Raw genomic sequence first — 27,772 nt, 5'->3', positions numbered from 1 at the left:
TCTTTTTCGGGGGACAGGAGGTGAGAGCGTGTGTGTGTGGGTATAGGGGGGGGGGGGGAAGGACAGACAGAGAGAGAAGAGAGAGAGAGAGAGAGAGAGAGAAAGGAGGGGCTAGCATATAGCCATGCAACACCAGCAGGGCCAATCCAACAAGTGCTGAGTGGGCATTAAGCGGCCCCTCCATGTGACCTATGCCTGCTCTGCTGCTGCCGCCGCTGCCGCCGCCCCAAAGCCCAAATCCTCGCTCACAATAGTTTCCTGTTCCACTTGGATCACCCTCGTTTTGACAAACATCAGCAGGCACACAGTAGCAGGCAGCGCTCCACGTCCGACACCACCATTAGTGTATGGGGGACACGCATAGGCTCACACACACACACACACACACACACACACACACACACACACACACACACACCAGAGACAGAGAGAGAGGAGGGGAGGGGGGGGGGGGGGGATGTGCGTGGGGAGGTGAGAGAGGAGAGGGCAAAGGAAAAGGGTAAGGAGATAGTGGGAATAGACTAGAGAGAAAGACAGAGAGAGAGAGAGAGAGGGAGAGAGAGAGAGAAAGTGGGAGGTGAGAATGTGTAGTATGTCAGTAGGACCATTAGAGCTGGAAGGTGCACCCCTTATTCCCAGGACACAGTCAGCGACTGAGCCTCACACACACACACACACACACACACAACACACACACACACACACACACACATGCACACACAAGACGAGGAAGAGATCGAGGGAGGGCCACGCGCGACATCATCGACGAAGACACGAGAGTGAAGGAGTTCTTTTTTTTTGTTGGGGTGGGCCGTTTTTTTTCCTTCTTCTGTCACAACTACTCTCATCTCCTCCTAATCTTCTTTTTTCTCCTCGTCCAAAAGCCCCACTTCTGGTGGAAGACACACAAAAAAGGGACCACCTTCTACTGCTGAAAAAAGGGAGGTGAGAGAGAGAGATGAGAGAGAGAGAGAGAGGCTCTTATTCCTCGCTCTTATGTCTCTCTCCCACCCTCTCTACCGTGATCCTAATGGTTTCTCCCCCCAAAGCCCTCTGGAGGACAGCGGGGGTCACTGGACAAGTCGAGCAACGGTATGGACCGCAAACACCTCTGATACATTCATGGGAGGGGGGGGGGGGGTGGGTGGTGGGGGGTGGGGGGGGGACACGGTGCTTTTTTAGCCTTACATGGCCAGTGAAGAGAGAGAGAGAGAGAGAGAGAGAGAGAGGGGAGAGAAAAGCCTTGAGCTTGAAGCGCTGAACTGAATTTACGCTCAAAGTCACCTTATGGTGCATGATGAGACTGACTGCCTTTCCTGGGGAGAGAGAGAGAGCGAGAGAGAGAGAGAGAGAGAGAGAGAGAGAGAGAGAAGGGGGGGGGGGAATACGGTGAGGAAAAAAGAAGAGAAAAAAACTACAAATGTTCTGCTAATAACTTCCTCCTTGACCTTGTGGTGTGTGAAAAGATGGGAGAGAGAGAGAGAGAGAGAGAGAGAAATGTGTGCCGCTATATCGTCTTCTACAGAAAATGGCCTCCCGGAGCACATACTTCTTTATATACCCATATGAACATATGACAGCTATGGAATGTTAAAGAAGTATTGTATTCTTGGGTGGGTGGTGAGTCCTCGTCGCGAATGGCCCCGGGTCAGAATGTTTGTTTGGGACACTTGGGTTGTTGGTTTGGTTGGTTGGTGGTGTCTGAGGACGTATATACAGTAATGTCATGCAGTGTGTTAGATTGTTTAATGTGGCTGTGATCATGGTTTTGAGTGGGGGGGAAACAGCGGGCGTTTGAGATGAGAGAGAATGAGTGTGTGTGTGTGTGTGTGTGTGTGTGTGTGTGTGTGTGTGTGTGTACTGTATGGCTCATACATTAGCTATACTGTCTCTGGGCAGTGCTCACTGCAGCAATAACCGCTGTAGGGGAACTTAACTGCTTTCTCCAACTAGCTGAGTTGGCCAATAAAAATCCCTCTTATCCAATCGACGTTCAGACTATCTTCCGTGGCTAATAACGGTATAGGATAGAGAGGAGATAGGGGTCGTGTGTGTGTGTGTGTGTGTGTGTGTGTGTGTGGGGGGGGGGGGGGGGGGGGCTGTAGTGTGAACGTAGCGTGCCACTTTTAGCTTGAATGGCGTCCGCGCGGCGGTGCTATATAGAACAATCATCCTGCGACATCACCATATGAACAGGGCCCTTCTTTTCATCGTTGGGGCTTTTTTTTTTTTTTTTTACTGCATTACTGCGTTGAAAAAAAAGGCATGGCCTCCCCTGGCTGTGCATCTTATAGCTCCCCAACTTCAGCTAAGCAAAGCACAGAGAGGTATGCTGGAGCTATAAGAACCCCCCCCCCCCCGGCCATATTATAAGACCATAATCTTTTCCCTTATGGTGCCCTTATGGCTCAGGCGGTGAGGGTTAGGATGGGAGGTTAAGGTGAATCAGACTCTCGCCACCTATTATTATTATTATTAGTACTATAATGTTTTACTTTTGAAAGAAAGAGCACGTCAAAGAGTTGCTGAGGAGGCAGATCAGACAGGCTGGGCGGCCGCTATAGCTGCCAAACACTGGGCTCTGCCCCGGTGCTGTATCATATGGCCGGCTGTGTTAACCTACTGTGCGCTCCATTGTGACCCCCCCCCCCCCCCAACCCTTTACCCCACCCTGGCTGCCCCACAATCCTCCCCCTCCCTCGCCCCCCCCCTCACCCACCCCCTGCTCCCCCCCCCCTCCCACTCCGATTCCTGGCTCTCATTGTTCGACGTTTTAGCTATGCTTGCCAAATGCTTTGGCTGAGGCCACATGGCAGTCAGATTAGGCCATCAAAAAAGTGACAATGCAGGATCAGGGTCAAAACTATACCGGCCCCGTCAGCTGATTCTAATTGTCCACCAGGGTTTTCAAACAAATAAAAAGGCAACAGAACAGAACAGGCACAGGGGACACGCAACAGAGACAGAGACAGAGACAGAGGGGGAGAGGTGGGGAGTTTCTTTTCTTAACGCAAGCAAACGAGACTGTTTGGGCAAATCAAATTGATGTGTGGGGCAGCAAAACTAGCATCACCACCCTCTCTCTCTCTCTCTCTCTCTCCAATTAAAAAATTTAACTTTAGTTCCACTTAACACTTACTTCTTACTGCCCGCTTGAACTGTTTTGAATCAGTTAGGTATTTATCTACAGTTGCTAATCACACGGCTTTGCTAAACGGCAAACTGGTCTTGGGATGGGAGGCGGTGTTACTCCAGTGCAGTGCAGCAATAGGGGAAAGTGCTGTGCGTGCACACACACACTGTGCGCGCGCCAGCCACCTCAATGCTACAGCACTATTCTAATGAAAAACATGACACACTCTATTCTGAAACTGATTAATATGCCCAGTGTGGCGCGGGGAGACTTATTCCATTCTGCCGTGCATGAGAGAGAGAAGACGTAAAAAGCTGAGGGAGAGATTCTTTAGACGGTGACAATCTGAACGCCGGTTTCACTGACATCTGAGCAGAGGAGGTAAAATATAATATAATGTGTTTTTAGGGGGGAAAAAAGAAAGGTTTCAATCGAAGAAAAAAAAGAAAGGAGAGAGAAATGGAGTCTGTAACCTGCTAGTCCCTTTTCAACACCATCTTCTTTTTTTTTTGCTTCAGTAAAATCCTATTTGATGCATGAAGATAAAAAAAAAGATTTTTAGGGGGGATAAACTAAGCTGGAAGGCCAATTCAACATAATAGAACCTTACTCAATTAGGATGAAAGCAGTTCATAATAACTTAATAATGGGGGTGGGGGGATACCCTTAGTGAGTAGTGGTAAGCAAATTGAAATTTCAATTAAAAAAACAAATACTATTTCTGATAAGGTCAAAGAGGAGAAAGGGAGGGGAGACAGGGGACAACCCTGCCTTACTTTCCTGTGTGTGTGTGTGTGTGTGTGTGTGTGTGTGTGTGTGTGTGCGCGTCTATTGAAAATAGCCGATCTACAAGCTGTGTAGATATACAAGCTGTGTAGATCGGCTACATTCACTATACTTCCTTTCTTCCGTTTATGTCATTTCAAATTTAGGAAACGAGGGGTTACGCATATGTAACATATAACAATGTGTCCGCTGCAACCCACAAATGGGGCCCCCGGCCGGGGCGGGAGGACCCGACCCAGTGCAAAACAAGTGTTCCACAAACCCCCGGGGCCACGCTCCCCCCTCGATAGCATTTTGGCCCCCGCTGTCTGAGTGACAAACGCACCAGCAGATGCTGACATTATCAAATGCTCCGGTTGGTGCCTGTCATGCCCTCGATCCCCCCCGCCCTCCACCCCCCCCCCCTGCTTTTTTTGTGCCCCTGTTATGGCCTGTGACGAGGTGAGGCTGCCCAGCCACCTGACTCTGAGCTGGTGTGTGTGTGACTGTGTGTGTGTGTTACAAATAGCCCCGGTCCCTCTGGTGTGTGTGTGTGTGTGTGTGTGCCATATGGAGCTGGCCCTGTGTTGACCTCCAGGCTGTCTACAAGCAGCCCCCCGCCGTCTATCCCTCAGCTGTCGCAATGTGGCCCCCCGCGCCCTCCCCCCCCCCCCCCCCCCCCCCCCCACTCACTTCAGCCTTTGGGTGGAATGAAAGGGAGCTAAACTAATATACTAAAAAAAACACAGGCCTATAGTAATGATCAAATCTTGCTCGGAATTAAAATGCTCGCGTTGTACAGTTAAGATTCTGGAGAGGGTGTGCTATACAAACCTCAGCAAATGGACCCATTGGACTTACAAATGGATACATTGACACTGAGTATTTGACTTTTGTAGTACAAAATGGTGTCCAAATAAACATTAGTAATGACACCAGAGAGAAGGAAATGAAGGCGCGCGTGTGTGCGTGTGTGCGTGTGTGTGTGTGTGTGTGTGTGTGTGTGTGTGTGTGTGTGTGTGTGTGTGTGTGTGTGTGTGTGTGTACCGCGCGTAGCTGCGCTTTAAAAATGGAACGACCGTACGGTGTCCCGTCATCATTCTCGGCGGTGTCATCTGAAATCTAGTCTCCGGGATTTAAAGAGCGTTCTAAATTAGCGCTGTGAATTGACACCCCAGAGTGCTGCTTTAGGCATGCGAGTGAGAGGCATTACAGTGTGTGTGTGTGTGTGTGTGTGTGTGTGGGTGTGTGTGTGTGTGTGGTGCGTGTGCACGTGTGTTGCCGTCTTGCTGACCTGAGCAGCGGCGTTCTTGCGGCGGGCCCATCTGTCACAGCCTGTAATTGCTACACGACTCGGGGACATTTGACTCAAGTGCACTGCCACAGATTATTATCCCATTCTGACCTGAGATCAGATTCATACGAGGTTTCCACTGGACACACACTGGTCTGATGAACCCATTCTGACCTGAGATCAGATTTAAAAAATGTCAGTCGCTCTTCGATTTTTCAAAATAGCAGACCTACAAGCTCGTAGCGCGCCACTCGGTGGCGCGCTATGAGCTTGTAGATCTGCTGTTTTTCAATAGCTAAAGCATAACATGATGCTAACACCAAAACGGGTTCCCGGTCAGAATGGGTTATTATCCTTTTCGCGGGGAACAATTTTTCTCTCTCTCTCTCTCTCTCGCTTGTATGAGAAGGGAGTGAGAGTGTAGAATATAAACTGTAAAAAAAAAATGAGAGAGAGAGAGAGAGAAATCCCAACGAAGATGAATAGAAAGGCTGGAAGCAAGGCAGGCATAGGAGGAAAGTTAGCAAAGGGGTTGATTGACTGTGGCTAGGTTGCCGTGCGCCGGCGATGGTGCGTGTGTGTGTGTGTGTGTCTGTGTGTCTGTGCGTGCGCATGTGCGCGCGCTGGCGCAGCGTGAAATGTGCAACCCCGTGTGTCACAGAGAGTGAGCGAAAGTGAGAGTGATGAAGTGAGCCAGAAAGTGGGACGGACCGTAAAGTGAGATGGAGTTCTCGTTGGACTACTCTGTGCCCATGTTAGTTAAAGGACAGGAACCGTTTTCGAACCGCGGCCACCCCCACCACCCATGCACCACCCCCCCCCCAATCCCTCCCAAAGGTGGGACGAAGGGGCGAAGAGGACGCGTGACCCATTGCCTCTCTCTACGGCCCACAGTTGTTGACTCTGGACAACTCGGAGACCAGTTGGGATCTTATAAGCAAAGCACGAGCCGACCCGGAGGAGGAGAAGGAGGAGGGCCAGCCCATTCCACAATGCTGTGCTAAAGCTGGTAAAATGGAACAAATCACCTCTTGAATGGATTTGGTCCCCTTCAACCAGCTGTAGCTATGCTTTGATTGCTACGGGAGAGAGATCAGTTTCGTGGGAGTTGAAGACGACCTCTTTCTTCCGCCCACACACACACACACACACACACAGACACACGCGCGCACACACACACACGCACCCACGGCGTCCCGCGTCGAGCTGCCGAACGACGACGATGACTATGACGACGACACTGGCTTTTCTCAAGGACTTTGGTCTGGTGTGTTCTCTCTTTAAAATGTTATTTTTACCCCATTAAGGACTGGAACACGTCTGTGTCACCTTTAACTTTTTAACCATTTATGTAAACTTTATAGCTGTTGAGAAATAGCAAATCTGCAAGCTTGTGCCTTGCTATACAAGCTTGCATATCTGCTTTTTTTTGTTTATCGTGAAAATGTGTGTGCAAATCTTTTTAACTCAAAACATTTGCATCTTCTGTGGGGGTTCCTAGAACAACTGTCGTGATTTTTAGAAGACATGTTTGTATATAATCTGGTCTCAGTCCTAAATATGTTGATGTTCCATGTTTAATCCAGTCTGCTTTTTCTTTCTTTCTTTTTGTAATAAAAAAATTAAATAAAAGACTGATCACAGTTTGTGAAGCCTTTCGTGTCGTCAAACACCCTCTCTTTTCAGTCTCTCTGGTCTTTTCGGGGGTTTGTTGTAATAATTTCCCCTGACTGAGCGTTGTCGCCTCACCCCCTGAGGGACAGGGTTTGATATTCCAACCACATCAGTTTCAAAAATAGCAGGGGAGACATACTGTATGTGCTGTACGCTTTCCAGCCACACGCCATGCTCACATGTCTGTATGAGAATGCAGGGGGGGGTGAGAGGGGTGTGTGTGTGTGTGTGTGTGTGTGTGTGTGTGTGTGTGTGTGTGTGTGTGTGTGTGTGTGTGTGTGTGTGTGTGTGTGTGTGTGTGTGCGCTTGCATGCGTGTGTGTGTGGGGAACTGAGACGGAAACTACGGTGAACTGACAGTCACTGGGACGATAGCAGCAGTGGTGAGGGGGAAAGTACTCAAATGTTAATACTCGAGTAAAAGTACAAACACTGCAAGGTAAAAGTGCAAAAGTATCGGCATCAAAAAGTGCTAAAAGTGAAAAGTACTCATTGTGCAGAATTCAGAAGTTCTAAATGTGGGCAAAAATCCTTTGAAAATAGCCGATCTACAAGCTCACAATGAGCTTGTAGATCTGCGATTTTTCAAGTGGTCAGTGTACGTTTTCCAATCAAAATTGAAATCTCCAAAGTATCTCAAGTAACTCAAGTTTTCAAATCATTGTAGTGGAGTTAAAGTACACATTTTCGGCTCTGGGGTGTATACTGTATAGTGGAGTAGAAGTAAAAGTATTGGAAATACCCAAGTAAAGTACAGATACCTCAGAATTGTACTTACTGTAAGTACAGTACTTGAGTAATAACTACGCCAGCGGTCCCTTTATTTGTCGTTTCCTATACGTTTCGTTTTTTCAAATTATTACCAATTAAAAACATTCTCAAGTAAAAGCTACATTTTTCATGAAATGAAAAAAAAAATCGAACAAACAAATGTTTTAAGTAGACGTGGGGAAAATAGCAGATCTACAAGCCAACAACGCGGCGCGAAGCGGCGCGTTGTGAGCTTGTAGATCTGCTATTTTCACTAGTTAGGTCACACCCAATTTCTCTTTTGGGACACTGGCTGAAAACGGGGGAGGGAATAAAACAGTGGGGGTTGCAAAAGCCGCGAGGGAAAAGCAAAAAGGTCTATATCTGAGGTCAAATTAAAGAAAGATTAAGGGGAAAGAGGGGGAGAAAATTATAAAAGGGAATGATCCAAGTTTGGATTGAAAACTGCAGTGTACGCAACACACACACACACACACACACACACACACACACACACACACACACACACACACACTTCTCGTCTCCTCCCCTTGGAAGCCTCCTCCTGTTCTGAGACTGGACAACGACAGAGGGGGGAGAAGGACGAGAGACAGATGCACCAGCGAGCGGCCAGCAGAGAAACACACAAATCACACACACACACACACACACACACACACACACACACGCACACACACACACACGCGCACACACACACGTGCGCGCACTGCCGCAGTATACAGGCAGTCAGATCTAAAACATGTCTCTGTGTTCCCTCCCTGCCACACTGCCAAACTCTCCCTCTCCTACATTTGGCCGGTGTCAAACTGACCGGTTCCGTTTTATTTTAGCGTGTGATTATAAACGGCACAACAGAATCACATACAAAACACAAAGACAATTTGCCTTAATATAGTTCAGTGACGGTGATGATCACTTTCTCTTCTATAGGCTGAATTCTTTATGAAATAGAATGTGTTGAGTTTAGAGTGAGAGCGTTTTATTAAAAAAAAACTGTATAAATGGCTTGTAAATGCTTTAAAAGCGCTCCATCGTTATCACAGGTTTTTGGGGGAGAAATTAATCCTAGTGGGTGGAATTTCTGAACGGCCATCTTTTACCAATATGCATTGAATGAGAGACTCTCATCGGTTGCCTTTTCGAGGTTTAAATAAATCCTCTCTCTCCATCCACTACCATTGAAATAAGGTGTTTTTCCCAGTTGCTTCGTATTGATACTCATTCAAATAGTTATTTTAAACTTGGTGTCGTTAAAAAAAAGGAAACATCACAGGTATAGCAGCATGGTGACTGCATGGGCATACATGTGTTTGTTTTTTTAGTTTATTTATTTTTTCAAAAAAAAAAAGAAAAGTGTTTTAGCAAATTCAATTGAGCTGAAGGAACCAGGGCGTATAACAAGGCAGAAAGGGGCCTGCTGGTTAGTCAGTCAGAGACCAATCAGAAGGCTTCTTAGATTAGCCTAATCTAAACAAGTGGCGTGCTTGAGCCGAGAAGGAGAGAGTGGGGGGGGGGGGGTGGACTGGGCGATAAACTCTTAACCCATTCTGACCTGAGATCAGATTCTAAATCCTTCTACATCATGACAGTTTTCTGAAAAAGCCTATGTTTCTATGTCAGTCGTTCTTCGATTTTTCAAAAAATAGCAGACCTACAAGCTCGTAGCGCACCACTCGGTGGTGCGCTATGAGCTTGTAGATCTGCTATTTCTCAATAGCTAAAGCATAGCATAAATGCACCAACACCAAAACGTATGGCATTGAGGCCTGATTTACACTGTGTGCCGCATGCCACAAAAAAAAAGAACACATTTTCAAGCCAACAAGGCGACAATGCATTGCGCATTTGTGCGTTTCTGCTTAGTGGTCTCTCCGCAGCCCCCCCCCCCCGCGCAAAACACTATGTTCTAAGTCTAATTATGGTCCCCGTTAGGACGAGAACCATTATACGACACGACGCTGCCTATTCGTTCTGGCTGAGCCAATCTGTAGATTGGGGAATACTTGTCGTTGGTTGGCATTTCAGAAACATGACGAAAAAGGACATGAGCGCGACCAGCAACTCTCTCTCTTGCCCCCTTCTTCCTCCTCCTCATCCTCCTCCTCATCCCCACCAGTGGTGGAAAGTAAAGTTTACTCAATTACTGTACTTAAGTACACTTTTGAGGTATTTGTATTTTAGTATTACAAATTTCCAATACTTTTACTCCACTACATCTCAGAGCCAACTTATTGTTTTATTTATTTTTACTCCACTACAATAATTAGAAAACGTTGGTCAATAGATTTTGGAGATTTAAATGTTGATTAGAAAACACACATTAACCACTTCAACCCCATGTACAATACATACATGACCATTTGAAGATAGCAGATCTACAAGCTATCGCGATGCATTGTGAGCTTATAGATTTTTTCAAAAGATTTTGTACGCATCGTGGACTTGTAAAGTGGGACATTCTGCAATAAGACTACTGTTACTTTTAGTACTTTGAGTATACATTTTGATGCGGATACTTTTGTTATTTTACTTGGGAGTACATGACTTCTAGTTGTTAACAAAGTACAGCACTTACATCAAATATTGGGAGTACTTTTCCCCCCACCACTGCCAGTACTAGTAGCCCCCCAGGTGAAGTGATTACCGTGCAAGGACCCTCCCCAATTATTGCCGTGCACGTTAAAAGAAAGCCGAATCATAGGTCTTATATTAAAGGTTTTTTTTTTTTTTTTTAAGGAGAAAAAAAACGAGGCACACAGACCACCGCCGCAGGGCCTGTTTGTAGGGCCCCGTTTATGTGTCACGGGCTATTAATCGTATTGTTTACAGCTGTGCTGTAGCAGCTACTGGCTTCAAGCAGCCTGAGGGGGGGGACGGGGGGACGACGACACGAGAGAGGAACCAGGCTGCAGGCAGGGCAGGGCAGGGGCTGCTGTGGCTATAAACACATGATACTGTATGGACCACAGAATGGAGCATTATTATGGGACCGACCGACCGACACGTTTCTTCGTTTCAATTGTGTTCTTCGCAGTGCTTTTCAATTTACCAGCCCCACAACAGTGATACTTAACAGTGGGGGCCCTAATTTACGAGGAATGCCATTTTACACGGCGGCCTTATAACGCACCGTGTGTGTGTGTGTGAGAGTAATGAAGGGGGTGATATATAGTTCAGGTTCCCAGATCAGCGGGCACCTCTCCCCCCCCCCCCCCCCCCCCACCCCACTCCCCCTGCTGATAGAGTTGATTTGTCTCTGGGTATATTTTGGGACTCTGTGTGCGTTGCGCGCGGCCAGACTCATCTGTCACCGACGGAGGGGCTCCTCCTCCTCCTCCTCAACGTGTCCTCCATCTTTTTACACACACACGCTTGGTAGGGAAGGCCCACCCATGCTCTCACAATGTCAGAAATACATTACACACACACACACACACACACACACACACACACACACACACACACACACAGGGTTCCCTCACATCTTTTTACCAATGAGTTTCCAAAACGTTCCCAGAATATTATCCCGACATAACAATCATCCAGTGCAATAATGAGTCTCTTTACTCCTATGTGCAACAATGCCCAAAAGACAGGCAAGTGTGTAGCGACAATAAAGCATCAGATATAGAAGGCTATAATAATTCCATTCCAATTGTCAGGCCAACCTTTTTTCGCTATACTTCACCCCTATTCGAGGAAACCCTGCACAAACTGCTATAGTGTTTGACGTCGATAGCTATACTTCCACCAGGGCAGAAAACAAGCCAGCCTGATTGCTGATTGAACTGGGCCTCGTCGTCGTCACAACGTAACAACTGGAGAGATGTGTCGTCGACGTGTTTTGGCCTCGCCTCTCACAACAACTGCATATAGATATATACCCGGGACATTCCGCACCATCGCATATAGTTCAATGTGAAAGCACGGCCCCGTTGGTTGGTTGGTGAACCTTGTTATACGCAAGCCTTTTAATGACCTCATATTCCTATTCAGTGGCTATAGGACTGGTTCCAACTAGTGCCTCTTCCGGCTGACACGGTCTCAGAGGGCACTCTTCAAGAATACAGCAGGACTTCCTTTCAAGCCCTCAATCGAGAGACAACCGCCTCTGTATGTATGTATATATATATATATATATATATATATATATATATATACACACATATATATATATATATATAAAATAAAAAGCTGCATGACAGCGAACCTATTTTCACTTCAACCCAGGGACAGATTTTCAAGGGTTTTAGGACAGAGACAGACAGACAGACAGACAGACAGACCGCGTGGACTGAAGCGAGTTCACAGCTGACGCGACGGGGGAACCCTGCAATAATAACAAAACACTGACTTCGGCACTTTTCACCTGCCAAGTCAATAACAGGGGCTGAGGACTGCCATGTTGTACACTACTCTGTGGTGGTGAAGAGAGGGTATATGTATTGTTAAAGTCCTGAGGGTGACCAGCTCCCTATATTTCCATTCTCCAATAAATTCTAGACGGCACACAGGCGCGCCGCGCGCGCGCGTGTGAGCACACTACACGTGAGCACACACGCACTCTCACACACACACACACGCACGCACTCGCACACAAATGCATAAGATTCATATGAAAACATAAGTGAAAATATTTGTCTTCCGTCCTTTGATGCTATTGCTAGCTAAAGGGGGTGGAAAAATGTAATAAATGGGGGAGGGAATATATATATATATATATATATATAAATTAAATAACATATATACGCTTTATCGCAAGGGCTACCATGAAAAATGACTCCAATGCACACCACACGGTCCTCGAAATAGAATGTCAGGCACACGCGCGGGGAGCTGATTGCGGTGCAGATTATTGCCCAACACAGGCCATCTATCAGGGTATTGGTTTGGTGGAAAGGGAGGCGGGGGGGGGGGGGCTTTAGGGGGGACGATGGGACCGGCCCAGGCTGGAGGTGGGCAGGTGACCTCTGAACCCAATTTAATTTGGCCTCGTGCCAGGCCAGCAGAATGTCCGAGGCGACACACACACACACACACACACACACGCACGCACACAAAAGCTCAGTCAAAAAAGGCAGCTGTTGACTTTCCTAAAAAAAACAAAAAAACAATCCCATAACCGTGACACCCCCCCCCCCCCCTCAAAAACACAAATGTCCGTCACCTTCAGAGGTTGATATACTAGTACACACACAGACAGTATAGTCTCTCTCTCTCTCCATAAGCCAACCCTTATAATATTCGCGTGCATTGCGAGAGTAGACCAGAATAGCTCCATCACCACCAGCGGAGCAGCAGCAGCCAGGTGGAGACAGAAATAGCCGCATGGCCACAAGGACACAAGACAGACTTCTGTTACACCACTGAGTGCGCTAGGCGGCTTGCTCCGCTTCAGGCTACATCGCCTCGCTGCTAACATGCAACGCGATAGACCGGCATTAACAGTAAAATACACTAATGAACTTCAAGGACTATTAGGTGTACACCGTACTGCAAAAGAAAAAGGTACTATTTGACAGATGCTTTCGGCACCTCACAGGTAGTCCTATAATGTCAACGTGAGTCCATACCATCTGGTGCAGAGAGACAGATGAAGCCTGGAGGCTTCTAGCTCGAGCCCAGAATGAATGGAACAAAACGGGAACGGGGAAACGCCAGAGAATCTAAGAGTCTAAATGCAACATCTTTATGTAAGATATGAGGAGTCAGTGCTAATCCTCCTTGGGATCATTTTAGTTGGCATTGACCCCTAGAGGCCTTGACCACCAAAACGTTATCTTTATACACGCTGCGTCACTCCAAAATGTGACCATTTTGGTTTGCATTGTTTTACACAAATGAAAATGTATACATTGTGTCTTCAGGTTTTTACCAAACGTATTAACATATTCATTTTCAGAATGACAAGCCCGTATCAGGGAGAAATGAGGGTCGAGCATGTTTTCCTTACAGCGAAAACATGCCGTCCTGCAATCTAAAAAAAGCAATGATCTCTTTCTCAAATGCTACACTGACGTTCTCAGAGATGTGACGAGCGTAAATTTCTACTTCTTGCTATAGCGTGTAATTAAAATCGAAGTGCATTATTTCCCCAGCCTGATTGGGGTGTACGGTACTGACATGACAATGAAGCGAGTGTTGTGTGTTGTTCGACAAGATTTGAAACGAAAGCTCCTCAGGGGCCCCACGGCCACGTGTAACCTGGAAAGATCATACATAATGATACAAAACTATGAATATTTATGTTGCTTTTGGGTGCTACATATTTACAGTGCTTTTGGGCTGCGTATGATAAAGTAAAGCAATTAACCCATTTTGGGCGTGAACCCATTGTGGTGTTAGCACTATGCTATGCTTTAGCTATTGAAAAATAGCAGACCTACAAGCTTGTAGGTCCGCTCTTTTTGAAAAATCGAAGAACGACTGACATTTTTAGAATCTGATCTCAGGTCAAAATGGGTTAAGGAGACCAGTGTGTGTGTCCAGTGGAAAAACCTCGTATGAATCTGATCTCAGGTCAGAATGGGTTAAGCAGCAAAATGCTGTGAATGGTTGTGCCATTGGATTGTGTCGTTGGATTCTCTCTACTGTCCACTACCACGCAAAATAGCAGATCTACAAGCTCATAGCGCGCCACCGAGTGGCGCGCTACGAGCTTGTAGGTCTGCTATTTTTGAAAAATCGAAGAACGACTGACATAGAAACATAGACAGTGTTTGGGTGAAAACAGCAGCACACTATTAAATGTATTCCAGCGAACAGACGCCATAGTCTAACTGACATTAGCATTAGCCTGGTAGGCCTCGTTTGGACAGCGAAGCAAAACACAGCCTTGGACACCCTCTTGATTTAGATTTATTATGCAACACACACACACGCACACACACACACACACGGTGTCAGTCATTCTGTCCAGAGGGTGACTGAGCAGCTACAGCATTAGCGCTCCACTGTGGCCGCAGGCTATAGACGCTCAGAAGGAATTAACCAATGATATGTCTGGATTAAGCCTTTCTGGATGGACGGGAACCCCTTCTGGGGTTTTAATTAAGAATTATGTTATATACTTTTTAAGCATTATGTTATATACTTTTTAAGCTATTGAAAAATAGCAGATCTACAAGCTTTTAAAAAAATATCTACACGGTGCCGCGCTATATTTTTGGGGGATATGAAAATGGTTTGAGAAAAACTTGACACAGAAACATGGATTTTTTTTCTCAGAAAACCGTCATGATTTAGAAGGCATTTGTAGAATCGTCCTCAGGTCTGTGGTGTATTTAGCTTTTAAATGCAGGTTAAAAGCTAAATAAACTCTCACGACTGAAAAAAGGTTGCTATAGGGCCAAGCCCTAATATGTCATTTGTGAAACGGCGTGAAAGGAGCCACCCACACACACACACACACACACACACACACACACACACACACACACACTAGCGCCGTGTGTCCTACACACTTAAAACGATGGCGTTTTGGTAGCCATATTCCGCTAACCAGTTGAAGAAATTGCAGATTGAGGCTGAGATGTAATTGGCCACCGAGCCCCATGTTGTTCCAGGGACCTCCCCAGAAGCAAAGATTTGAGCCACAGAAAAATAGCAGAGCTACAAGCTCGTAGCATGGCACTCGGTGCCGCGCTGTGAGCTTGAAGATCTGCTAAGAGGCTATACCTACAAGCTTGTAGATCCAAATGACTGAAACGAAGCCGTGGCGACTGAGAACTTTTATCCATGTGTATATATGCTAGCGCTTGTTTTGTGAGCCGCTATGGCAGAAGAAGAAGGAAAAAAAACGAAGCAACAGGAACATTTTAAAAAGCACGTTCACGTTGTCGTTTGAACATTGACGATTGCTTGTCTCTTCAAATGTTATTCCTTGTTTTCTCTACCGGTGCAATATCCTACTAAAAATAAATAAAAAGATAAATGTGTACCTGGATAGCTTTTGTGGGGCACTTGGGGGATCTTCTGTCTGTTTAATATGACTTTAGTTTAATTTGGATTCAGGGCTCGGTGTGTGTAAAGAGATTTGACAAACACCCCCCCCCCCCCCAAGGCTGAATAATAAACTAACGTGAAATACAACTAATATACAACTATGCAAAGGCACCAACCTTGCTCACCAGGAGCAGTTGGGGTTCTGTGAATTTAAGTGTGTAAAGCCCATCTCCTGTTTCTGTAGCGTGAGGCAGCTTGTTGTACAAGTACACCCCCGTACAAGTACACCCCCTGGACATGACGCTAGTATGTCTCAGGGACTTATACCCCCCAATCCAACCATCGATGCCGAGTAGTGAGTGTCAAGCAGGGAGGCACTGGGTCCCAGAAGTCTTTGGTATGACCCCCGGGCCCGGGGATGGAACCCCCGACCTCCCAGTCCCAGGTTCGGACACGGACACTCTCTCTAACCACAAGGCCAACTGAGCCCGGTAATTAAAGTGTGCTCTGAAACAACAACATTGTCTGGATCCATCCAATCCAAGTCATTACACCCTCCTACAACCACCATATGAAAGTGAAAGCACAGAGGAACTCTCTTACTCCAACAGAACCAGTGATGTGAATGGGTTTTCAACGTATTAATGGGTCCCCCGGGACCCAGTGGTGCTCTTTTAGATGAGTATAGACATTAAAGGAGTATGGTACCGATGTACAGTATTGCATCCCAGGACTCTCGGAGGGTGACATGATTGCGTCCTTCACAGGTGTTTACCAAGGCGTGAATCTATTCTACGTCCGACACAGACATGGCAACGCCCCCGCCTGCCTCTGATTGGCCTACCCGTCTTGCCCCCATGGTCTCACCAGACTGTCCTATAAGAATCATGTCAGCTTGGCACGCCAGCTTGGCAGCCTTGTAAGTAACTAACTTGTGAACTTTAGTTTTTGTTAGAAGAGGCAAACTAATGTTGTTTATGCCGTTTGCTTCGATTGAATAATTGATTGAACACGTCGTACGTTGTGCTATAATTTGATTTGGGTGTGTTCTAAATAAACTGTTAAGTGTTGATTATATTGCGGATTAATCTAATTATAGTAAAAACTAAACGAATACTATACTACTAAAAGATAAATAATCAAGGGAAAAGAGAACTTACACTAAACGACTAAAGTAAAATAATGTCTCAAGTTTACACATACTGTACAAATAAATTATACAACAATCAACACACTTTATTTAAAAACACACAATCAATTATTCTATCAAAGCAAACGGCATAAAGCAATATTAGTTTGCCTCTTCTACAAAAAAATAAAAGTTACAGTCAGTCTGTCGCAGCGTGCCAAGCTGTCATCCTCTTGCATTATATCCTACTTGTATTATTTATTTATTTCCCACACCAACGGAGTAACCTTGCGGCAGACTATGTTATCTTCCACCTGGGAGGAAAGTCTGGTGCGGCGGCCATTGAAAAATAGCAGATCTACAAGCTCATAGCGCGCCACCGAGTGGCGCGCTACGAGCTTGTAGGTCTGCTATTTTTTGAAAAATCGAAGAACCACTGACATGGAAAGAAGACATTTTTTAGAATCTGATCTCAGACGCAGGCGGGGGGGGTGTTACCGTGTCTATGCTCGGACGTAGAAAAGAGTCACGCGTTAGTGTCTCAAACCATTTGAATTCTGAGAGTGTACAAATGGAACCGGAACGTTCTCAAAGAGTTACACAGCCGTTACCGGGGGGCCCATTCACTCAAGGACAACATTGAGACCCACTACGAGGGTAAGCCACTAGCCAGAGTGTGCCAACATGTAGCCTCGGAAACCCAGACGTTTTCATTTCCAGGGAGAAGGAAAAAAAAGTCTGGGTCCGAGTCCACTTCAATTCGGCATAGAGCAGCGCAAACATCGCTCTCTCTCTGCTGATTTCTGATCGTCTGCACCTTTGTTAAATTGACACACACACACGCTCCTCTCTCTCTCTCTCTCTGTCGCTCTAAGTAATTAGTCTCATGTCGCGCAGCTGCGCATAGTTTCTCCCAGCGGATCCTGCCGGGAGATGCCTATATGCCATAAAAAGCATAGGTGAGTTCCAGGCTAGCCAACATGCAACAATAGCAGCACAACACCACCACCACGACTCTGGTAGTTCTTTCCACAAAACGGCGTGTATTATGATGTTGCATAGAAGCGGACGGTCAGAGGTGATTATGGTTAAGGTCGTGTTGTGTTGTCTCCTACCTGGGGTTCCCGCGCAGTGCGGCATGGTGCAGGGCGTTGAAGCCGTTGTTGTTGGTGATGGTGACGTCGGCGCCGGCCTCCAGCAGCACAGACAACATGTCGTCCCTCTTCTTGCTGATGGCGTCGTGCAGGGGCGTGTCACCCTCAGAGTCCTGGGGGGGGGGGATAAATGAACCCATTTAGGACTGACAACCAGTGTTGTTTTCGTCGACTATAAAACTAAGACGAAAAATGTTCGTCGTCTACCTTTTTTCACTGGCGAAAACTAAATTGTAACTAAATGAAGACTAAGCTATGATGACTAAAACTGAGACTAAATATATTGACAATTTCGTCAACACATAAAAACTAGACTAAAATGTTAGGAAGGGACTAGTGGACAAGAGTATAAGACACACGTCATTTTACACTTCGTTTCATGCTGAAAATAGCCGATCTACAAGCTCGCAACGCGTCACGTTGTGAGCTTGTAGATCAGCTATTTTCAGGAAGTGGGAGGTGGGAAATATGTCATTACGACGGCATCAAGCCCCGCCAAAATACATTTTAGTCGACTAAATCAACCGTAGATTTAGTCGACTAAAATCTTATGATGTTTAGTCGACTAAAAGTAGACCAACACTAACACATTCCAGGTGACTAAAATGTGACTGAAACTAAATTAAAACTATTCAAAAGACTATGACTAAAACTAAAATCAAAATTTGCTGCCAAAAACAACAATGTCTTCTAAAATCGTGACAGTTATCTTCTGGAAAAACCCCTTATGTTTCTATACGAGTGGTATAAAAAAAGAAGGAAAAAACCGCCCTCCATCCCTCCCACCCATACTGCTCAGTGACAACCGCATAGAATAAAGGTCAGTCATGGAAATGATGATAGACGGTCGACCACAGTGGTATCCTGTCCATTAGCCACATTTTGACAGATTCTATGTCTTCTACATCCTTTCTGAAAAAAGCTATGTGTCCATGTCAGTCGTTCTTCGATTTTTCAAAAATAGCAGACCTGTACAAGCTCGTAGATGAGCTTGTAGATCTGCTATTTTTCAATAGCTAAAGCATAACATGATGCTAACACCAAAAGAGGTGCTTCTACTGAAGTTCCTTCAACAACAAAAAAATTAACTACTTTTTCATTTGTGCGTTTCATATATGCTACTGTGATATTTTATATTATATATATATATATATATATATATATAAATAATTTTTGTATTATGTAAAAAGGTGGAACTTAAAAGTGTCAACATTAGGTGCAATGGCCTATCTTCATGCCTACCAATATTATCTTAATTCTGCTATTTAACCCATTTTGACCGGAAACCCCCTTTGGTGTTAGCATTATGCTATGCTTTAGCTATTGAAAAATAGCAGATCTACAAGCTCATAGCGTGCCACCGAGTGGCGCGCTACGAACTTGTAGATCTGCTATTTAAAAAAAATCGAAGAACGACCGACATATAGAAACATAAGCTTTTTCAGAAAACTCTCAGGATGTAGAAGACATTTTTAAGAATCTGATCTCAGGTCAAAATGGGTAAGCTCAATTGGTATAGCTTCTATAGGAAGGCCACTCGATAAGCCCCTTTGGGGTTTTTTTTGGCATTTCCGGCACATCATGTATGTAACTAATCTCGTTTCTTGTCTTGCTTTCTGTCTTGTGGTTACATACATTATGTTATAATTTAGCTATTGAAAAATAGCAGATCTACAAGTTCATAGCGCGCCACCGAGTGGCGCGCTATGAACTTGTAGGTCTGCTATTTTTCAGAAAATTTAGATTTAATTTTTTGTTATTTCGACGTCAGGCCTAAATGGGTTAAACTCAACTAAACTAAACTAAAGAGCTGGGACGGGGTCTCTGTGTACCTGGAGGCTGGGGTGGCAGCCCAGGTCCAGCAGCGTTTTGACCACCTGCAGGTGGCCCTTGTTGACGGCGATGTGCAGCGGCGTCTGCCGGCGCTTGTTGCGGGCGTTCAGGTCGGCCCCGCCCCGCTGCAGCACCTCGATGACCGAGCCCTCGTCGCCGAACGCCGCGTGGTGCACCGCCCGGTCGCCGTCCTTGTCCTGGGGAGGACAGACATACATAAGACACCAGAATGACATTGTCCTTGTACTGGGGAGGACACGGTCACACACACATAGACACCAGAATGACATTGTCCTTGTACTGGGGAGGACACGGTCACACACAGGGCAGAATGACATTGTCCTTGTCCTGGGGAGGACACGGTCACACCAGGGGGGCAGTCAGACAGATATTTTGTGAAGCCACTAAGGACATATAATGGCCTGTTGTGGTGCTGTCATTGGGCCCAAAAAAACCCATATCCCCATAAAGGCCCATGTATTTGGGCCCAACTTCACCAAGACTGCATTACCTTAATAAACATGGTCATGAATACTTTCTGCTTCCAGTCACTAGTTTAAAATCTCATTTCTCATGTGATAATATTCTTTTTGGAAAATGATGGTCCCATTTATTAAAGAAATGACCATAAAGTCTGAGGGGCGTGGCTACCGTTACAGTCTATGAACGGGAGCCACCCCCCGTTCGAGTCAAAATAAAAACCAACTAAGAAGAAGGGGGGGGGAAGTCCCGCCTCGTTGTCTGGGCCAGCCAATGGCCAGCTGGGCACAAACGGATCTAGAAAGATGGCGATTTACAATACAAGGACTGACTGGCTTCATTTTACGTCCATATCAGTCCCGGCGAACGCTTTGTCCATATTCTTTTACAGTCTATGGGTCACACAAAGACACCGGAATGACATTTTCCTCGAACTGGGATTCTACAAAATGTCTTCTGAATCCTGACAGTTTTCTGTCAGTTTTCAGCGGTGCTCAAACCCTTCCATGTCAAGAACTGCCAGAATGATCTGTATTTTAAATAATTGTGTTCCTGTGACCAAGCAAATATTTGAGTTAATTCGAGTTAAAAAAAATAGCAGATCTACAAGCTCATGGTGCAGCACAGAGTACTGCGCTATGAGCTTGCAGATCTGCTATTTTTCAACAGTTAAGTTTAAAATATTTGGTTCAAAGCTAAGGTGACATGGATGGATGCGTTCCAGGCCTTAAAGGGTTTTAAAAACCACATTTTCCACTTCCACGATATGAAAACCGCTTCCAGCCCCAGATGTAGTCTGTGTGCAGAGGGGGTGCAAACTATCTCCGCTGACTAATAAGAATTTAATGGCGTGGTGGATGATAAGAGCGGGTGGGAACATTGAAGGAAGACAGAAGCTCTTCTCTGAGCGGTGCTAGCCCCTGCTATGAGCGACTGTGTGCGTCCGTCCGTCTGTGTGCATACCTCAGCCTCCAGGTCCACGCTGTGTTTGAGCAGCAGCTTGAGCACGTCCACGTGTCCGTTCTGACTGGCCGCCTGCATGGCCGTGTGGCCGGCACACTGCCCGTTCACCTGCACACACACATTTTAATCATTTATTTATGTCCACATAAGAGATACAAATACAAGGACACAAATATTTACAAGGTGCCGTACAGAATGCAGTCAGCAAATCCCAAACAAATACCCACACACCCTTCAGGGGTACAGGTAACAGCGTCTTCGCCATATTTGGCGGCTACCGATAGTGGAAGATATTGCACAGAATTTTGCAACACACACACACACACACACACAATATGAGTCTTTCTGGGCGCATGACGTGTTCGTTCCGACGTACCAACAGTCCCTAACTAACAGGGACGATTCCGACAGCCTACCCAAAACCTATAAACCACGGGTTCGTTTTAACCTGCCACGCATGTCGTCGGGAGCCACGGGTTGGTTTTAACCTGCCGACTAGGGTTAGTTTTAAGCTGCCGCGTATGCCGGGAGCCACGGGTCAGTTGTAACCGGCCACGTATGTCACGAGCGACGGTGTTGTCGGACTAATGCAGGAACTGGGGATGGCAGTCGAAAAATGATGATGAGGTCTAACCAACGTATGCACCCGTCTGTCTGTCTGTCTATCTCTGTGTGTGTGTGTGTGTGTGTGTGTGTGTGTGTGTGTGTGTGTGTGTGTGTGTGTGTGTGTGTGTGTGTGTGTGTGTGTGTGTGTGTGTGTGTGTGTGGCGCGTGCGTGTGCGCTCTCGTGCACTTGTGTTTGTCGATGTGAAGCAGCAGCATTTTATGTCGATCCACAAAACTAGCTGTTCACCTGGAGCACCACCAGCGTAGTAAGTGGCTGGGCGCGTGCGTGCGTGTGTGTGTGTGTGTGTGTCTGTGTGTGTGTGTGTGTTTGTGTGTGTGTGTGTGTGTTTCATTGCTAACTGCAGCACTGCAATAACTCAGAGCATAAATATTAATGCGGACTCCTTTGGGAGTCTCGAGACGTCTCTTGTCCTGGCCTGGCCCGGTGTGTGCTCGGCTTTAAGAAAATCATTCCATTGAAAGGCGCTGGGGCACCTGGCCAACACACACACACACACGTGGTAAAAGTACTCAAATGTTTTACTTGCCAATATAGAAATACTCCTCAAAATGTACTTAAAAGTATATTCAGTGATTTCACTCATAAAAACCTTAGGTTTCGTTTTTGGCTAGGTGGCAAAGCCTTTCAGCCAATCAGGATAGAGAGCCACCGGACAGGGAGGAACTCAGCACACTCTATAGTAGAGAGGATTATCACAACAAAACAAAAAAATAAGTGATATTTGAATTAAGTGAAATCACTGAATATACATTTAAAGTACCAAAAGTAAAAAGTACTAATTGTCCCATTTTAACAAATTAACTGCTGATCTACAAGCTTTCTTGTAGATCAGCAGAAATAGATACAGAAATGTGTATAGGGCTGAAGTGGATAATAATAATCAAACTAACTTGTATCTAAAGTGTATATATTTCTAAATAAATGTAGTGGAGTAAAAGCACAATATTTGCCTCTGAGATGTAGCAGAGTAGAAATAAAAGTATTGGATATTGGACACACTTAGTGACTCTTAGTAAAAAGTAATATGTCTCGTATCGCCTCCCAGCAAATGGGCGTACCCCCCCCCCCCCCCCCCAGAGCAGCCCTTTGTCAGGACAGATCCTCTGGCCCAATGCAGGACTATAGTGGATATCAGCTGGACACACTCGGAGCGCCGCAATGCACCTCCATGCCTCCGCTGGGCGCCGGCTTAATGCCTTTCTGATTGAGAGAGGAGCTAGCCAGCTAGCTAGCTAGCCAGCTAGCTAGCTACGGCCGCATGCTCCGGCCATGGTAGCTCAGTGTAAACTGAGCTGGAAGAGACCGAGTGAAACGATTTTCAGAATGAGGTGCTTTTGCCTATTAAATTACTGGATGGCGCCCTGAGCCTCCACCACCACCAGACAGGTAAATGAGACAATAATACATACATTATTATAAAAGACCCCCCCCACCCCCCAACAGCAAAGTGTGTTTGAGGCAGCACTTACGTCCACATCAGGTCGTTTGAGGATGTCCTCCACCTTGGCCAGGTCTCCATTAGCCGCAGCCTTGACCAGCTCCTCATTGATGTCTCCCGACTCCTGCGTCTCAAACAGCTTCTTCAGCAGCTGAGACAGACGCTCTGCAGACACACACGCACACGCACGCACGCACGCACGCACGCACAATGGGGAGAAAGCCATTATCAGAATGGTAATTTGTGTGTAGGTGCACAGAAGGGAGACAGAAGAGAGAGAATGTTAGACAGACAAGTGAGCCAAAAACCAAAGTTTTTGTGCGTTATTCAACCCAATAAGACCAATTGAGGCCAATTAAAAAAAAAAAAAATCTGAAAAAAACCCTACGTTTCCGTCTCAGTGGTTCTCAAACTATTTCATGTCAATGGCCACCGCCGCCCCCATCTCAAACTATTTTGTTCCAGGGAGCCGCAGAAGCAAAGATTTGCGTTGCAAATGTTCAATAAAAAAATAAATAGCTGATCTACAAGCTCAGTATAGCGCGGCACTCGGCCGCTGCGCTGCCAACTACATATAAATGTGGGGGGTCCTCGACATGAAAATGTTTGGAGAACGACTGACATGGAAACGTTGCATTGTTCATGAAGCCGCGGTGGACTCTGTGGCGGTCGTTGCAGCGCGGCTGTTGCAGCCTTAACCCATTTTTGGGCGTGAACCCCTTTCGGTCTTAGCATTATGCTATGCTTTAGCTATTGAAAAATAGCAGATCTACAAGCTCGTAGCGCGCCACCGAGTGGCGCGCTACGAGCTTGTAGGTCTGCTATTTTTGAAAAAATCGAAGAACGACTGACGTAGAAACATAGGCTTTTTCAGAAAACTGTCAGGATGAGTAGAAGACATTTTTTTTAGAATCTGATCTCAGGTCAGAATGTGGTTAACTTTTTACCTCCAGAGGCGTTGGTGACGGCCGAGCCCGACGGCGCCACCTTGGTGACGGCGGCGGGGTTGTAGGTCCACGAGGTGCCGCACACCTCCACCTTCAGGTCGCTGTCCGAGTAGATCTGCTGCACTCGGCCCACCTTGCCCAGGGTCTGGGGGAGGAGAGACGCACAGCACACAGACTCATTAGAAACAGTGGGTTACAACTAGGTAGTAGGCATGCAGCGATATATCGTATATCGCGATATATCGATATATCGGGGCTAGTGTGTGATAAGAAATGTCAGATTTTGGAGAGAAATGAGACAGTAGAGGCCTGGAGAGAAAATTGGAGAAAATTGGTCATTTTGTCTGGAAAATCATTGTGTTGAAAATATCGTGAACAATCATATCGTGAACCTCATATCGTGATACGTATCGTATCGTGAGTTGAGTGTATCGTTACATGCCTAGTTACAACCCCACCTTACCCAGGGTCTGGGGGAGGAGAGACGCACAGCACGCAAGACTCATTAGAAACAGTGGGTTACAACTAGAGGGTCAGTGAAGAAATCCTGACTTCCTGAAAGTTCATATAATGGCCTGTTGTGGCGCTGTCATTGGGCCCAAAAAAACCCCATAGCTCCATAGAGGTCCATGTATTTGGGCCCAACTTCACCTAGACTGCATTACCTTAATAAACATGGTCATGAATACTTTCTGCTTCCAGTCACTAGTTTAAAGTCTCATTTCTCATGTCATAATATTCTTTTTGGAAAATTATGGTCCCATTTATTAAAAATAATTACCATAAAGTCGAGTATGTTCTGAGGGGCGTGGCTACCGTTACAGTCTATGATTGGGATCCACCCCCCCGCTCGAGTCAAAATAAAAACCAACGAAGAAGAAGGGGAGAAGTCCCGCCTCGTTGTCTGGGCCAGCCAATGGGCCAGCTGGGCCCAAACGGATCTAGAAAGATGGTGACTAACAATTCAAGGACTGACAGGCTTCATCTTACGTCCATATCAGACCCATATTTCTTTATTTTTTTACAGTCTATGGTTTCAACCCCACCTTACCCAGGGTCTGTGTGCAGAGACACACACCACACAGACTCATTACAACAGTGCTTACCCAGGGTCTGTGTGCAGAGACACACACCACACAGAGTCATTACAACAGTGCTTACCCAGGGTCTGTGTGCAGAGACACACACCACACAGACTCATTACAACAGTGCTTACCCAGGGTCTGTGTGCAGAGACACACACCACACAGACTCATTACAACAGTGCTTACCCAGGGTCTGTGTGCAGAGACACACACCACACAGACTCATTACAACAGTGCTTACCCAGGGTCTGTGTGCACTGTGCAGAGACACACACCACACAGACTCATTACAACAGTGCTTACCCAGGGTCTGTGTGCAGAGACACACACCACACAGACTCATTACAACAGTGCTTACCCAGGGTCTGTGTGCAGAGACACAGACCACACAGACTCATTACAACAGTGCTTACCCAGGGTCTGTGTGCAGAGACACACACCACACAGACTCATTACAACAGTGCTTACCCAGGGTCTGTGTGCAGAGACACACACCACACAGACTCATTACAACAGTGCTTTCCAACCCTTTTCATATCAAGGACCATTATTTTACACCGACGCGCAACAGCCAACACCATCTTTCACCATCGGGGCGACGGTACACAGTACCTTCGCTGCAGGCTAGGGTGCTTAACCCATTTTGACCTGAGATCAGATCCTAAAAATGTCGTCTACATCCTGACAGTTTTCTGAAAAAGCTATGTTTCTATGTCAGTCGTTCTTCGGTTTTTCAAAAATAGCAGACCTACACGCTCGTAGCGCGTCCACTCGGTGGCGCGCTATGAGCTTGTAGATCTGCTATTTTCCAATGGCTAAAGCATAACATCATGCCAACACCAAAAGGGGTCCCCGCCCCAAAATGGGTTAAAGATGGTTTGTTACCATAAGTATAGGACTTATGAACAAGCAGGCCCCCCATCTCAGTTCTGTGCATATACAATGTAATGCAATGCCTCTTGGAACTATGACCGGTAGCCTTTTGTTGGCATTTTGTGTCGTTTGCGCTGTTAAATGTCGTCAATGAATTGTGTGATCTGTTTGTGTGTGTTCTTTTTACTGCATGCTTGGCACAAAACAAATTCCCGCAAGGACAAATAAAGTATCTACCTATCCATCTTTATTCTGCATTTGAGCCACCATTTTGATGGCATTTAGCCTCTCGGACCCGAAGCCTTTTGATGTCGTTGGATAAAGATTTTGTCCACAGTTCTAAATGGTGTAAGACTTCTTATAAATTAAGCAATGCAGATGTTTAACGTTAGTTTAACTCTCGAGAGCGTAAAATAGAAACCAAAATGGACATCCATTTGGTTTCATGTTACACTCTCAAGACTAAAAAGATCTATAAGGGTCCATTTAGCTGGGGGACCTACCCTGGAACCCTCTCAAGGACCACTGGTTGAAAACCACTGCATTAGAAGAAAGCGGTGGGCATTATCGGTCTGTGCATTGTGTGTGTGCGCGTGTGCGTGCGCGTGTGCGTGCGTAAAATCCGCTCAACCTAAATCAGTCAGCCATTGAGATATGGCGACAGCCATGAAGCAGAGCAGAAGGTTGGGTTATTCGGCTGAGAAGGAGAAGAGGAGTCAAGTCATCGACAAGCCTGTTTTACGTGCAAGGGAGAAAATAAACACCGACAGACAGACAGACAGGGGATCATCACAGGCAAACGTGACGTTTTTTCCTCTCATTAGTCATTCAAATGGCATGGACAAACTGTACAAACAGAGAGACATACAGAGAGACAGAGAGAGAGCAAAGGGAGCGAGAGAGGGAGACTCATCTATTAGCCAGGTTATCCCATTTTGACCTGGGAACGATTCTACTAAATATACCAGTTAAAAACATTCGCTTTGAAAGATATATATATATATATATATTCAAAGATGTGCACTACATTTTCACGATTTTTTCAAAAAAATAGCAGACCTACAAGCTCGTAGCGCGCCACTCAGTGGCGCGCTACGAGCTTGTAGATCTGCTATTTTTTCAACAGCTAAAGCATGACATAATGCTTAGTTTAAAAAACACCAAGAGGGGTTCCCGGCCCAGAATGGGTTATTCCACATCTATACAGCCAATAAACGGCATCCTCTCCCAGGGTTTGGGAGGAGGAGGAGGAGGAGGAGGAGGCAAAATGCCTTCCAATTTTCCAATCATATTGTGCCGTGGCTGCACGAGGAGGAGGAGGAGGGGGCACTTTGGAGACCGGCGCGGAGCAATACAGTACCGGGGCCCGTCCTGGAGGATGCTATCAATAATGGGGGGGTTGGGGGGGGGGGGGGGGGGACACTGCTGCAATAAGCGGCATCCGCGGAAGACAGACGGGGAACAGCCGTGGTTAGTGATCAAAGCTACAGCCCCATCTCGGGGTTTTAACCCATTCTGAACGGGAACCCATTTTGGTGTTACAGCATCATGTCATGCTTTAGCTATTGAAAAATAGCAGATCTAGAAGCTCATAGCGCGCCACTCGGTGGCGCGCTATGAGCTTGTAGGTCTGCTATTTTTGTAAAATCGAAGAACGACTGA

General features: G+C 46.2%; 1 protein-coding gene across 5 annotated transcripts in view; it reads right to left on the bottom strand.

Moving 5' to 3' along the window:
* The window catches only part of mib1 (MIB E3 ubiquitin protein ligase 1), a 78,253-nt gene that overhangs the window by 27,967 nt on the left and 22,514 nt on the right, over positions 1–27,772 (bottom strand). For 2 of the 5 annotated variants that reach the window (XM_080778773.1, XM_080778770.1), the window contains exons 8-13: positions 25,199–25,210; positions 24,153–24,285; positions 23,237–23,370; positions 21,140–21,247; positions 19,696–19,893; positions 17,825–17,976 (exon numbers count right to left, since the gene is read on the bottom strand). In XM_080778773.1, coding sequence (XP_080634899.1) covers positions 17,825–17,976; positions 19,696–19,893; positions 21,140–21,247; positions 23,237–23,370; positions 24,153–24,285; positions 25,199–25,210 — 737 coding nt within the window. Of the gene's footprint in view, positions 1–17,824; positions 17,977–19,695; positions 19,894–21,139; positions 21,248–23,236; positions 23,371–24,152; positions 24,298–24,610; positions 24,623–25,198; positions 25,211–27,772 lie in introns of all 5 variants that reach the window. The other 3 variants (XM_080778771.1, XM_080778774.1, XM_080778772.1) reach the window with 2 other exon arrangements.

This window comes from Protomyctophum bolini (assembly GCF_963924005.1).
Source record: "Protomyctophum bolini genome assembly, chromosome: 12".
Lineage (NCBI taxonomy): Eukaryota > Metazoa > Chordata > Actinopteri > Myctophiformes > Myctophidae > Protomyctophum > Protomyctophum bolini.
The sequence above is the reverse complement of the archived record's forward strand: the minus strand, read 5'-3'. Positions and strand labels throughout refer to the sequence as shown.